A 15529-nucleotide genomic window follows, 5' to 3' on the forward strand; every position below is an offset into this window, starting at 1 on the left:
ATGAGTTAGGACACGGGTTGCCGAGTTCTGAATGACCTCAAGACAGTTTTAGTTATGCCGCGGATATGTGGCCGGAAGTTCATTTCAGGGTCAAATATGACACCTAGGTTGCGAACAGTCTGGTTCACCCTCAGACAGATGCTAGGGAGAGGGATGGAGTCAGTGGCTGGGAATGCAGTTTGTGGCAGGGACCAAAGATAATGGCAAAGACAAGAGCACAATCTTAAAATTAGATCTAGGCCATTCAGAAGTGAAGCACCATGTGTAAGGTGGAGCTGGGAAAGTCAGCAAGGAAGGTGTTTGCAAAGGCGGCAAAGCATGGTTTCAGCAACAGTACTAATAAATTTGTCAAACTAAGCAAATGGCCTTTTACCAAATATTGAAATACACTGCACCCTTACGCATGTAGCACTGCATGATAGAAAAGCTTTTGCTGTTATTTGCTCGTTGGTTGACTGACAAAGTTTTAAAACAGTGTTAACTCCACTAACCTTTATTATGTATTACTGACCTTTGTTATGTATTAAGCATCACGTCAAGATGAGATTGTCGCAGTTTGGGCATAAAGCACACGGGTTAAAAATATATCAAAATATCTTATTGGGAATGTTAATAATCCGATTGTAGAAGGACTTAACATGTACATTTATTATTATAGTCAACGTGCATTCGATTGAAACGTAATCTCACGTACAAATTCATTTAAGTCTTTCGGACAGAATCGTTTCAAATGGTCATAAAACCACGATATATGTAAAGTAACTTGTAACAAAACAAATGACAGGGTGAGTATTTCAATAATTGCACTTCAAAAAAATCCAGATAGAATTTCATTATGACTGAACCAGCACGAATTTAATGTAAACGAGCGCTGCAACATTTGTCTGGTTAATTTTTTATGATGCCTCTCACGAGGTCCATCATCCCCGAGTATTATTTTAAGCCCGCCCTTGTAACAGAGGGTACCTTTTCAGCAGAGTTGTCATTTCTTGGGGGACTGGTATTGATTAATGTTATAAAAATATTTTAAAAGTCTCTTTCAATTGTTACCTGTTTTGAGCGGACCAGTGTTATTGCTACAACACCAGCGCAGCAACCATGTACTTCTACATGTAAGTTAATATTAGAATTTCTACCTTATTTATCTTATGATTTAAAACAAATTAAACTCCCTTATTGTGGTTTGTGCGTAGACTTGAATTAATTATAGATTTGCTTTTGTTTTCTTCTATAGCTATGATTTTGTTTTCCCCCCTCTATATATATTGAACCTCGCGGTGCGCCGTAGGAATGGTCGACGGATTGGCGCGCGCATGCGTGCGATGTAGTTTTCTGGTCGCGCCGCCCCGTGACAAAGAAGCAGCTCATCCGGACTGGCGGACTACAGCTCCCAGAATGCCGAGCGTGCTCGGCTCCAGCCCAGGCGGTGGTGGGGAGAAGCCGAGGCCTGGAACCGGCGGTAGGCGGTTTGAATAGGCCGCTCGAGTCTCCTGGTTTTAATAACAACAACTCGCATCAATTAACGAGTAGATACCATTACCAGCAACATGTGCTTTGAAGCGAGCACAATAACTTTCTGTTGGTGACACCGTAAGTGGTGGTTAATTGTCTTTCATTTGAAATCTCATTAGTCGGCCCACGCAGCTCAGCTACTCGGGACATGTTTACAGCGGAGGATCAACGTTTCTCCGTAAGAAGTTTAATGTTTTAAAAGTCCAATGAAAGAAGCAGGAAAAGTTACGAAAACATTCTTTGTTTTTACTGGAACGTAGCAGCAGCCGAATGCCATTCTTGGAGTGAGAGCGACCCGCTGATTTTGGTTAAAGTATATCCGTGTTGATCCATCTCTGCACAAAAATAAATGCAGTTCAGTGTTTGAATTTAATTTCCCCGCACTTTATGATCGTAAATATTGTTATTAATAAGTCCATGACCATCCAACAATAAAGACTGATGAAATTGTATAAATGGTTGATACGTAAAAGTATTTTAGGCCTTTGTTTTAATATTTTATATATATATATATATTGTTTTGTGGGTTTGATTCAGTAGATCCTGGAAGAACAGAGTTTCTGCTGCAGTTCTTGGAAGAATGAATGACAACAGATTTACACCTTTTGGGTACTCTGCTAGGCTGAATACACAGAATTTAAGAGGGTAGGAATTCACTTAGTGTTCATATCCACACTAGCTGGCATAATTTGACAAATGGAAAATCCCTACATTAAATTACACATTTTAGTCCCTACCACGTTGTCTATTTTTCCTTCCTCTTGCCAGTCTTCTGAAATTGTAGAACTTTACAGGTCTATGAGTATTGGGGTGGAGGTAATCTTGTGTGTGGTATCTTGTCCAAAATGCCTGTGTGGTCTTGGACAGTAAGTGCCAGTAAACCGATGTGAGGCTGAGCTAATGCTATTGACACACTTTTAGCATAGGTACCCAACGGCCATATGGAGCGGAAATCCTGGCTAACACTAAAGCACTTTGAGATATCCAGTGGTCGTGAAAGGCACTATATAAATGCAAGTGTTTATTTTTTCTCAGTACAACCTTGGAAAGTGCATTTTTATCTCTCTCCCACATCCTGAGCCAGGTTTGATCTGGGGCAGCATATAATTTTAAATTGATAAAGTTAGAATGCAGAACATAAACAAAATTCATTTCTGATAATGCAGTCACAATGGCTTGATCATGTTAAAAAAAGCCCTTGTAAGTTATGAGATTTCCATCATTCCATATCTTGTCTTCCATAAATCAACATGATGATTTAAACATAGCCATGGAATGTAGAAACGTTTTCATCACTTTCAAGTTACGTATTGGGATTTCATTCATAATAATTGAATTAACTTTTGATCACCTTAAGTCTCGATGAATACTACTGTCAAAATGCTACTATTCAGAGCAGTCTGTTAACTTCCTGTATCTGAACAAAATATCAGTCAGTGAAATGAGTTCTCATTGTAGATGTGTTCAGATAACATGAAACTCAGTTAAGCACTGACCTTGCCCCTTAGCTGAATGTATGTCCTACTGATAACTAGGGATCCATGTCAAATTGAAACTAAGATGGCCTGAGTTTTGAAGGCTCTGCTAAGCTGAGCCAGTTGTAACCTAAAAATAAACATGGATAAAAAGTGTAATTGTAAATGCACGGGCATTTTTTAAGAGGCTTCAACATTTTTAAAGAAAGAACTTGTATTTACATAGCACCTTTCACTACCCCAGAATGTCCCAAAGTGCTTTAGAGTTAATTAGAATCATAGAATGGTTATAGCACAGATGGAGGTCATTCGGCCCGTAAAGCCCGTGCCATCTCTGCAAGAGCATTTCAGTTAGTCCCACACCCCCACCCTTTTACCATAGTCCTGTTAATTTTTTTAAAAATTCCTTCAGGTACTTATCCAGTTCCCTTATGAAAGCCATGATTAAGTCTGCCTCCACCACCCTTTCAGGTGGTGCATTACAGATCCAAACAACTTGCTGCGTAAAAATGTTTTTCCTCGTGTCGCCTTTGGTTCTTTTGCCAATCACCTTAAATCTGGTTCTCGACCCGCCAATGGGAACAGTTTCTCTCTATTTATTCTGTTTAGAGCCCTCTAACAAATCTCCTCTCAATCTTCTCTGCTCTAAGGAGAACAACCCTGGCTTCTCTAGTCTATCCATGTAACTGAAGTCCCTCATCCCTGAACCATTCTCGTAAATCTTTTCTGCACCCTCTCTAAGGCCTTCACGTCCTTCCTAAAGTACAGTGCCCAGAATTGGACACAATACCCCAGTTGAGGCTGAACCAGTGCTTTATAACGATTCATCATAACATCCTTGCTTTGTACTCTCTGCCACTGTTTACGAAGCCCAGGATCTGTTATTTTTTTTAAACACTTTCTCAACTTGCTCTGTCACCTTCAACAATTTGTGAACATACATATCCCCAGGTGTCTCTGTTCATGCACCCCCTTTAGGATTGTATCCTTTAGTTTATATTGTCTCTCCTCGTTTTTCCTACCAAAAGGTATTGCTTTTCTGCATTAAATTTCATCTGTCACGTGGCCATTTCACCAGCCTGTTTTCTTGAAGTCTATCACTATTCACTTTACTTCCAAGTTTTGTGTCATTTGCAGATTTTGAAATAGTGCCTAATGCACCCATTTCCAAGTCATTAAAGAAAAGCAGTGATCCTAGTACTGACCCCTGGGGAACACCGCTCTATACCTTCCTCCAGTCCAAAAAATAACCATTCACCACCACTCTTTCCTGTCACTTTGCCAATTTCGTATCTATGCTGTCACTGCTCCTTTTATTCCATGGGCTTCAACTTTGCTTGCAAGCCTATTTGGCACTTTTTCAAACACGGTTTGGAAGTCCATGTACACCACCTCATTGCCATCAACCCTCTATTACCTCATCAAAAAATTCGATCAATTTGGTTAAACGTGATTTGCTTTTAACAAATCCGTGCTGGCTTTCTTTAATTAATTCACACTTGTCCAAGTAACTGTTAACTTTGTCCCTGATTATCGTTCCTAAAAGCTTCCCCACTACCAAGGTTACGCTGACTGGCCTGTAGTTGCTGGGTTTTATTTACACCCTTTTTTGAACAAGGGTATAACATTTGCAATTCACCAGTCCTCTGGCATCACCTACATATCTAAGGAGGATTGGAAGATTATGGCCAATTATACCTCCGCGATTTCCTCCTTAATTTCCCTCAACATCCTAGAATGTATCCCATCCGGTCCTGGTGACTTATCAACTTTAAGTACAGACAGCTTTTCTAGTACCTCCTCTTTATCAATTTTTATGCATCCAATATCTCCACTACCTTCTCTTTCACTGATTTTAGCAGCGTCTTCTTCCTTGGTGAAAACAGATGCAAAGTAATCATTTAGCACCTCAGCCATGCCCTCTGCCTCCATGTATAGGTCTCCTTTTTGGCCCCACCCCTCCTCTTACTAACTGTTTCTTATTTATATGTCTATAGAAGACTTTTGAATTCCCCTTTATCTTAGCTGCCAATCTATTCTCATACTCTCTCTTTGTCCATCTTATTTTCTTGTTCACGTCCCCTCTGAATTTTCTATATTCAGCCTGATTCTCACTTGTGTTGTCAACCTGATATTTGTCATAGGCACTCTTTTTCTGCTTCATCTTACTCTCTTATCTCTTTTGTCCACCTGGCTTTAGTTGCCCTACCTTTCCCCCTTGTGGGAATGTACCTCAACTGTACCCGAACCATCTCCTCTTTAAAGGCAGCCCATTGTTTGATTACAGTTTTGCCTACCAATCTTTGATTCCAATTTACCTAGGCCAGCCCCAGATCCGTTCTAAACCCACTGAAATTTGCCTTCCTCCAATTAAGTATTTTTACTCTAAATTGCTCCCTGTCCTTTTCCATAGCTAATCTGAATCTTATGATACTGTGATCACTGTTCCCTAAATGTTCTACTGACACTTGCTCCACTTGACTCGCCTCATTTGCCAGATCCAGCAATGCTTCCTTCATCATTGGGCTGAAAATGTACTGATCAAAAAAGTTCTCCTGAACACACCTCAGAAATTCTTCCCCCTCTCTGTTCTTTACACTATTACTATCCCAGTCTGTATTAGGATAATTGAAGTCCCCCATTATCACTACTCTAGTTCTTGCACCTTTCTGTAATTTCCCTGCAAATTTGCTCCTCTATATCTTTCCCACAAGTTGGTGGCCTATAGAATACACCTAGTAGTGTAATGAATGGCACCTCTATTTCTTAACTCTAACCAAATGGATTTTGTCCTTGACCCCTCAGGACATCCTCTCTCCAGCACTGTGACATTTTCCTTAACCAACACTGCCACCCACGTCTTTTCTTTCCTTCCATTGTAGTGCATTGTTCTTGAAATCCCTTTTTGGTTAATACACTATGTTCTAAACATAGTGCCTTTCCACACAAGCTTCAGGCATTCTGCCTACATTGCTATCTTGTGAAGGTCACTAATGTGTTCTATGAATAGGATAGGCTCCATGGCTATTTCCTTTGGGATCCTGGGAGGATTGGGTTGGTAAATTTAGTAGGCTGTCATGGTTTAAAAGAAAACAGTCAGTCTGTTTCAATTCAAAACAAAATAAGGGTAATTAGGGATGGGCAATAAATGCTGGCCTTGCCAGCGACTCCAACATCCCAAGAATGAATAAAAAATAAATAAAGTTGAATAGTCATCTAGCATCTATTTTAATTCTTCAAAGGGAGTAAGTAAAAATGGGCAACATTTTATTTCACTTAGCTGTTTGGAGAAATGCCAACTCTGTGGAGGTGTGTACAAATTTGCTGAACATTCTTATTTATGTTGAGCCTGGTATCCACAATATGATTAGAGTATTTACATTTCTGAGGAAGAATATACAAAAAAGGGATAAGAAATGACCATCAGTGGTCATCTTATCTGCACCGTCCTCCTTAATTGCTAGCTGCAGGAATTTAGTAACCCAAAAACATTTATGGTTATTTTCAGGAAAATTTTTGGAAAATTGTTCCCGACTCCCTAATGCAAATGTGTATTTTTGTTTTTATTTAATTTCCTGCAATTGTAGTTTTTCTGTATTATTTCTACAGTAATCTCTAATCCTTTGACAATTAAAAAATATTCTCCCTATTTAAATCTTCCAGATGAATACATGCACTTTAACCTGAGCTTTTTCATTTATGTTCTCAAGAAATACCAAATTTTGAAGAGCGCTGTAATCTCGCAGGTCAATTCAGAAATTAGTTCTTCACAATTTACTTGTACTGTACACTGCTGTGCAAATCTTTATAGTAATAAAGACAAATTGGCCACTCATACAAATGATTTTAACGCTTCAATGGTCATATTTAAAATTTAAGGTATTTACCAGTTGTTCACTTTGTTTTACCAAGTGAACACTGTTGCTACTTTTATTTGACTGATACAGATTTTAACCATAGTTTTATGTATTTGTTGTATTGCACCTAGACTTAATTCCAGAGTTTGTTGTGATGAAGACATGCACTTCATGAAACAGTAAGTTAATAATTTATGTTTGTGTTTTCTAGCCAACACATGCTTACTCGTCATCTGCACAGCTTTGGCAGGAGCAACATTGTCCGCTCAGAGGTCCCGCAATGGTTTTATAAAACCTCAAACTTTCCCTGTCCTCAGTGGTCATCCAGTTTTGCTTCTGAGGCACTGAATCCACATGGTTTTAGGAGTCATCGCCCTTTCCATTGGCGTTCACCTTCCCATTGGAGTTCACCTTCCCATTGGACACCACCTTTCCATTGGGCACCACCTTTCCATTGCACACCACCTACCCATTGGAGTTCACCTTCCCATTGGATACCACCTTCCCATTGGACACCACCTACCCATTGGAGTTCACCTTCCCATTGGACACCACCTACCCATTGGAGTTCACCTTCCCATTGGAGACCACCTTTCCGTTGCACACCGCCGTTGATCTTTTGTGGTGGTTCATGGACAAGAGGCAGATCTTCACACCAAGGTTTAAGTTCAATAAATCAATCCTCTAGCTGTTCTATGGAGCCAAATGACAATACACCGCAAGCTAAACGAAGAAAGCATGATCCAGCAAATCAGAAAGAACTGATTCCTTCAGATTCAGATAATACGAATCATGTAGCTCAAGAGAATACTGGCTGTGTTGCTTTTCTTGGCAACGAAATGGGAAATTCGTGTGTCCCCAAAGTGATTGAAGATCAAGAAACTAAACTCATAAAAGGTAAAATTGATTAATGTTTAATCCCATTACCTGTTTTGATGCAAAAACTATCTCTCGATGAAGAAAAGTAATGGCTTATGATAACACCTGTAAATACAGTGGCATATCCTTTATGAAAAGCTCGAGGGATGCTTTCTCTTGAGGACTACTTTACGAAGTGAAATTACAATGCTGTTCTGACCTACAAACAAAATTGGAAAGCATTCTTATTAGTTGTACCTAAAGAACCATACAACTTTTGAGGTTTTGGCAAGGTTTTTGTTTTGTAAAAATGTTAAATTAATGTTAAGCCCCCCAACAGTCAATATTTGTACAGAACGTAAGAAGCAGGAGTAGGCCATTTAGCCCCCCTAGCCTGCTCTGCCATTCAATAAGATCATGGCTGATCGTGGACTCAACTACATTTCCATGCCTGCTCCCCATAACCCCGACTCTTTTATCATTCAAAAATCTATCTATCTCCACCTTAAATATATTCAATGACCCAACCTCCACCGCTCTCTGGGGCAGAGAATTCCAAAGATTCACAACCCTCTGAGAAGAAATTCCTCCTCATTTCCCTTTTAAATGGGCTATCCCTTATTCTGAAACTATTCCCCCGAGTTCTAGATTCCCCCACGAAGAGTTTAGAAGGATGAGAGGGGATCTCATAGAAACATATGAGATTCTGACGGGGCTGGACAGGTTAGATGCGGGAAGAATGTTCCCGATATTAGGGAAGTCCAGAACCAGGGGACACAGTCTTAGGATAAGGGGTAGGCCATTTAGGACTGAGATGAGGAGAAACTTCTTCACTCAGAGAGTTGTTAACCTGTGGAATTCCCTGCCGCAGAGAGTTGTTGATGCCAGTTCACTGGATATATTCAAGAGGGAGTGAGATATGGCTCTTACGGTTAAGGGGATCAAGGGGTATGGAGAGAAAGCAGGAAAGGAGTACTGAAGGAATGATCAGCCATGATCTTATTGCATGTCGGTGCAGGCTCGAAGGGCCGAATGGCCTACTCCTGCACCTGTTTTCTATGTTTCTATGTCCCCTCTGCATCTGCCCTGTTAAGCCCCCCTCAAAATCTTATATGTTTCAATAAAATCACCCCTCATTCTTCTAAACTCCAATGAGTATAGGCCCAACCTGCTCAACTTTTCTTCATAAGACAACCCCTTCATCTCAGGAATCACACTCGTGAACCTTCTCTGAACTGCCTCTAATGCAATTATATCCTTCATTTTAAATAAAGAGACCAAAACTATACACAGTACTCCAGGTGTGGTCTCACCAACTTCCTGTACAGTTGTAACAGGACTTGATTACTTTTCTACTCCATCCCCCTTGCAATAAAGGCCAACATCCGATTTGCCTTCCTGATTACTTGCTGTACCTGCATGCTAACTTCTTGTATTTCATGTACAAGGACCCCCAGATCCCTCTGTACTTCAGCGTTTTGTAATCTCTCCCCATTTAACTAATAATTAGATTTTTTATTTTTCCTCCCAAAGTGGATAACCTCACATTTTCCCACATTACAATCCCATCTGCCCAATTTTTTCCCACTCACTCAGCCTATCTATATCCCTTTGCAGATTCTTTGCGTCCTCCTCACAACTTGCTATCCCACCTATCTTTGTATCATCTGCAAATTTGGCTACATTACACTCAGTCCCTTCCTCCAAGTTATTAATATAGATTGTAACCCCAGCACTGATCCCTGTGGCACCCCACTAGTTACAGTTTGTCAACCTGAAAATGACTCATTTAACCCGACACTCTGTTTTCTGTCAGTTAGCCAATCCTCTATCCATGCTAATATATTACCCCAACTCCATGAGCTGTTATCTTATGCCTTTTATACCTTTTATGTGACACCTTATCGAATACCTTCTGGAAATCTAAATACGCGATATCCACTGGTTCCTCTTTATCCACCCTGCTCATTAGATCCTCAAAGAAATCCAGCAAATTTGTCAAACACGATTTCCCTTTCATACTGTCAAGCAGAGTCAGCATGGTTTTATTATGATTTTCTAAATGTCCTGCTGCTACTTCTTTAATAATGGACTCCAGTATTTTCCCAATGACAGATGTTAGTCTAACTGGTCTATAGTTTCCAGCTTTCTGTCTCCCTCCTTTCTTGAATAGGGGCGTTACGTTTGTGGTTTTCCAATCCACTGAGACCTCTCCAGAATCCAGGGAATTTTGGTAGATTACAATCAATGCATCCACTATCTCTGCAGTCACTTCTTTTAAGACCTAGGATGCCAGCCATCAGGTCCAGGGGACTTGTCCACCTTTAGTCCCATTACCTAGTACTTCTTCTCTAGTGATAGTGATTGTTTTAAGTTTCCCCTTCCCAATAGGCCCTTATTATTGGGATGCTTTTAGTGTCTTCTACTGTGAAGACCGATACAAAATATTTATTCAAAGTCTCTGCCATTTTCCTGTTTCCCATTATTAATTCTCCAGTCTCATCCTCTAAGAGCCAATGTTTACTTTAGCTACTCTCTTCCTTTTTATATACCTGTAGAAGCCCTTACTGTCTATTTTTATATTTCTTGCTAGTTTACTCTCTCAACTATTTTCTCTGTTTTTTAGCCGTCCATTGCTGGTTTCTAAAAATTTCCCAATCCTCTGGCCTTCCACTATTCTCTGCAACATTGTATGCCTTTGTTTTGAATTTGATAGCATCCTTTACTTCCTTAGTTAGCCACGGATGGTTCATCCTTCTCTTAGAGTCTTTCTTTCTCACTGGAATATATCTTTGCTGAGAGTTATGTAATATCTCCTTAAAGGTTTGCCACTGCTCATCTACCATCTTACCCTTGAATCTATTTTCCCAGTCAACTTTAGCCAACTCTGCCTTCATACCTTTGTAATTGCCTTAATTTAAGTTCAAGACACTAGTTTGAGACCTAGCTTCCTCACCCTCAAACTGAATTTGAAATTCCACCATGATCACTCTTCCCAAGAGGATCCTTTATCATTAATTAATCCAGTCTCATTACACATTACCAGAACGTATTGTTCGATGAAACCATTCCGAATATACTCTATGAACTCTTCCTCAAGGCTACCTTTGCCAATTTGATTTGTCCAATCAATGTGAAGATTAAAATTACCCATCATTATTGCTGTACCTTTCTTACAAGCCTCCATTATTTCTTGATTTAAACTCTTCAGGGGCCCAAAAATTACTCCCACCGGTGACTTATTCCCCATATTATTTCTTATCTCCACCCAAACTGATTCTACATCTTGTACTTCTGAGCCAATATCATTTCTCATTACTGCACTGATCTCATCCTTTATTAACTGAGCTACCCCACCTCCTTTTCCTTTCTGCCTATCCTTCCGTAATGTCAAATACCTCTGAATATTCAGTTACCAGCCGTGGCCACCTTGTAACCACGTCTCTGCAATGGCTATCAGATTCATACCCATTTATTTCTATTTGTGCCATCAACTCATCTATCTTGTTACAAATGTTGCATGCATTCAGATAAAGAGCTTTTAATTTTGTCTTTTTACCATTTTTCCCTACTGGCCTCACTTTCTGATGCACTCTTATGTTTATACGTCTGTCCCTTCCTGTCACACTGGTTATCATTACCCCTGCACTATTGTCTTCTCCTTTCTGTTTGACTTTTTACATTTCCGCTCACCTGATCCCTCCCCCCACTATTTAGTTTACAGCTCTAGTTATTCAAATAGTCAGGATACTGGTCCCAGCCTGGTTCCAATGAAGCCTGTTCTGACGGAACAGCTCAGTACTGGTGCCAGTGCCCCATGAATCAAAATCCATTTCTCCCACACCAATCTTTGAGCCATGCGTTCATCTCTCTGATCTTATTTACCCTATGCAAATTTGCTTGTAGCTCAGGTAGTAATCCAGAGATTATTACCTTTGTGGTTCTGCTTTTTAATTTAGCCCCTAGCTGCTCATACTCTCAGCAGAACCCCTTTGTTTGTCCTACCTATGTCATTGGTACGTGGACCATGACAACTGGATCTTTCCCCTCCCACTCCAAGTTCCTCTCCAGCTCAGAGGAGATGTCCTTAACCCTGGCACCGGGCAGGCAACACAGCCTTCGGGACTCATGCCCTTGGCTGCAGAGAACTAGCTATACTGTCCCCTACCACTACAACATTTCTTTTTACTCCCCCCACTTGAATGGCCCCCTGTCCCACGGAGCTGTGGTCAGTTTGCTCATCCTCCCCTGCAGTCCCTGCTCGTACCTGTCGGACAATTGCAAGGGCTAAGGCTCCTCCATCACTACATCCTAGATCCGCATACCTGCCTCGCTTGTACTTGCATCCTCCTGCCCCTGACCACGGACTAAATTTGAATTATTTAACTTAAGGGGTGTGACTGCTGGAACACAGCCCTCCCCCTCCCTGATGTGTCAGTGTCTGAAGCTTGGACTCCAGCTCATCAACAACACTTACTGCAGATGTGGTCGCCGTGGATAACACTGGGTGTCCACTAGCTCCCACATATTGCAGCTGTAACACATCGCCTCCTTTGCCATCAATGTATTTTGTTTAATTAATTACCTTTTCAAGTTTGGAAATAGCAATTATGTATTAAATAGTTATTTTTTAAAAATGTTGTTTTATTCAAGAAAGAACCATTAGAACTAGAATCTAGCACAGAATGATCCTGAGTGTGCAGCCCTTTCTGGTTCTTTTTCCACACTATATCCTGAGTTTGGATAAAGTTGGCTATAAATTTAAGATTTAAATGAGTGTTGGAGAGGGGGGGACAGAACAAAGTGCTTGCAGATGTTATCCAAAAAAAGTAACCTGACTGAACTTTGACTTTATTCAGAATACCTGCTTAACTATTTTGTACCACTTTTAAACAAAGATTTTGCACAAGGAGTTGCTAACACATGCTAAGGGGTTTAGGTTTTATATGCATTTAACTTCTATTTCTAGTTGATATAGCAACTACTGATTTGTGTAAGTCGTAACCAGATTTTAGTATTTTTGTCTCTTTTTTTCAGGGAAGCTTTTTTGGTCTATAATTTCATGGATACCTTTGGGACCACACACCCTATTTTTTTAATCCAGTTTTATATACCCGCCCCCTTCCTCCCCCCCCCCCCCCCCCATTGAAACGTTTATGCCAGGTGAACATAATGGGCCAGATTTTGCTGCAGCAGGGCATCTTAACGGCATCTGCTATTGATTAGACTTGCCCCTGCACCCTTTTGGCCCACTAAGTTGCTGAAAGTGTGAGTTGATAATGTCGCAGCAAGGAAAACCGGGCATCTGGAACCTGAGTAACCAACTGTATCTTCTTACCCAATCAGAAATAAACAGTGCAAGGCCTGAGAAGGAAGTGTAAATTAGAGTGGGTGAATGCAATATCAAATCAGTCACAGAAACAGAAAAAGAGAGGGAAAGAAATAAAAACAGAAAATGCTGGAAATACTCAACAGGTCAGGCAACATCTGTGGAGAAAGAAACAATTAATGTTTCAGGTCGATAACCCTTCCTCAGAACCTGATGAGGTCAGAAGTGGGAATGTTCGCTGATGACTGCACAGTGTTCAGTGCCATTCGCAACTCCTCAGATAATGAAGCAATCCATGCCCGCTTGCAGCAAGACCTGGACGACATTCAGGGTTGGGCTGATAAGTGGCAAGTAACATTCGCGCCACACAAGTGCCAGGCAATGACTATCTCCAACAAGTGAGAGTCTAACCACTGCCCCTTGACATTTAACGGCATTACCATTGCTGAATCCCCCACCATCAACATCCTGGGGGTCACCATTGACCAGAAACTTAACTGGACCAACTGCATAAATACTGTGGCAACAAGAGCAGGTCAGAGGCTGGGTATTCTGCAGCAAGTGTCTCATCTCCTTACTCCCAAAAGCCTTCCCACCATCGACATGACACAAATCAGGAGTGTGATGAAATACTCTCCACTTGCCTGGATGAGTGCAGCTCCAACAACACTCAAGAAGCTCAACAGCATCCAGTACAAAGCAGCCCACTTGATTGGCATCCCATCCACCACCTTCATCATCCACTCCCTCCACCACCGGCGCAACATGGTCTGCAGTGTGTACCATCTACAAGATGCACTGCAGCAACTTGCGAAGGCTTTTTCGGCAGCACCTCCCAAACCCGTGACCTCTACCACCTAGAAGGACAGGGGCAGCAGGTGCATGGGAACACCATCACCTCCACATTCCTCTCCAAGTCACACACCATCCTGACATGGAAGTATATCGCCGTTCCGTGAAAATCCTGGAACTCCCTCCCTAACACCACTATGGGAGTACCTTCACCACACGGACTGCGGGAGCTCAAGAAGGTGGCTCACCACCATCTTCTTAAGGGTAATTAGGGATGGGCAATAAATGCTGGCCATGCCAGCAACGCCCACATCCTATGAACACATTTTTAAAAAAAGGGTGGAAGCTGGGAGGGCAGCCAGCAGAGCATTGGAATAGCCTAGAGGCAACAAAGGTATGGATGGGGGTATCAGCAGGTGATGAGCTGAGGCAGGGACGGAGCCGGGCGATGTTACAGAAGTGGAAGTAGGCAGTCTTGGTGATGGAGCGGGTAAGTGGTCGGTAGCGGGTAAGTGGTCGGTAGCTCGTCTTGGGATCAAACACAACACCAAGTTTGTGAATGGTCTGGCTCATCTTCAGACAGTTGCCAGGGGTGGCAACAGTGCTAAGGGATTGGACTTTTGTGGCGGGAACCAAAGACAATGGCTTCAGTATTCCCAATATTTAGTTGCAGGAAATTTCTGCTCATTCACTAATGGATGTCAGACAAGCAGCATGGCAAATCAGAATTCGTGGAGGGCTTCAGAGAGGTGGTGCTGAGACAGATCTGGGTGTCGTCGGCATACATGTGGAACCTGATGTGTTTTTGGATGAGGTCGCCGAGGGGTAGCATGTAGATGAGAAATAGAAGGGGGCCAAGGATAGATCCTTGGGGATTCCAGAGGGAACGGTGTGGAAGTGAGAAAAGAAGCTATTGCAAGTGATTCTCTGACTACGATTCGATAAGAATGGAACTGAGCAGGGCGGTTCCACCCAGCTGGACGACGGAGGAGAGGTGTTGGTGGAGGATTGTGTGGTCAACTGTGTCGAAGGCTGCAGATAGGTTGTAGGATGAGGAGGGAAAGTTTACCACGGTAACAGTGACAAAGAATGTAATTTGTGACTTTAATAAGGGCCACTTCAGTCCTGTGCGGGGCCGGAAACCTGATTTGGAGAGATTCAAATATGGAAGTGCGGGAAAGACGGGCACAGATTAATACCTGAATGAATGAGACTCCGCACTTGTAATAGTTCATTTTCAGTACCAGAGAGGTTCATTGGCAGTAATTAACAATTATCACGTAATTTAAAGGCTTGAAATGAGACGACTTCTGTGGCGAGTTTAGTTCGTATTTACAGTGCAAATACAGCAACTTCACGGCATTCAATGCACATCAATGGTGAGGCAGACAATGAAGTGCTATTTTCACAAAGCTAACAGCGGTGCAGTGCAACTCGGTCAGCAACCTTTGGATATTGGCATTCAACTGCACATCTGCTCCTCTGAAATTGATGTACCATTTATGCATAAATAACAGCGAGCGCCATTAGCCTCACAGTTACCTTGACCACAAAATCTGGCCCATTCTCTGATCATGCATTTTTAGAGCAGATGTTTCTTTAGTGTCCACTACACCGACATTAAATTGAATCAAAAATATGGTCATGATTTTCAAAGTCAATTGACACTATACCTATTTATTGCAGCAAAGGTAGGTACTGTAGTA

The 15529-nt window shown here is 41.6% G+C and overlaps 1 protein-coding gene across 12 annotated transcripts in view; it reads left to right on the forward strand.

The window, feature by feature from the left end:
* The first annotated feature begins 962 nt into the window (after positions 1-962).
* The window catches only part of angel2 (angel homolog 2 (Drosophila)), a 159083-nt gene continuing 144516 nt past the window's right edge, over positions 963-15529 (forward strand). For 4 of the 12 annotated variants that reach the window (XR_011595015.1, XM_070889487.1, XM_070889476.1 and 1 more), the window contains exons 1-3: positions 1359-1866; positions 2050-2157; positions 7056-7741. Coding sequence is in view for 11 of the 12 variants with exons in the window: in XM_070889487.1 (XP_070745588.1) it covers positions 1862-1866; positions 2050-2157; positions 7056-7741 (799 nt within the window). In the remaining variant the exon portion in view is untranslated. Of the gene's footprint in view, positions 1113-1358; positions 1867-2049; positions 2158-7055; positions 7742-15529 lie in introns of those variants that run through there. The other 8 variants (XM_070889478.1, XM_070889479.1, XM_070889481.1 and 5 more) reach the window with 8 other exon arrangements.

The sequence above is a fragment of the Pristiophorus japonicus genome, chromosome 9 (genome assembly GCF_044704955.1).
Source record: "Pristiophorus japonicus isolate sPriJap1 chromosome 9, sPriJap1.hap1, whole genome shotgun sequence".
NCBI classification, from domain to species: Eukaryota; Metazoa; Chordata; class Chondrichthyes; family Pristiophoridae; genus Pristiophorus; species Pristiophorus japonicus.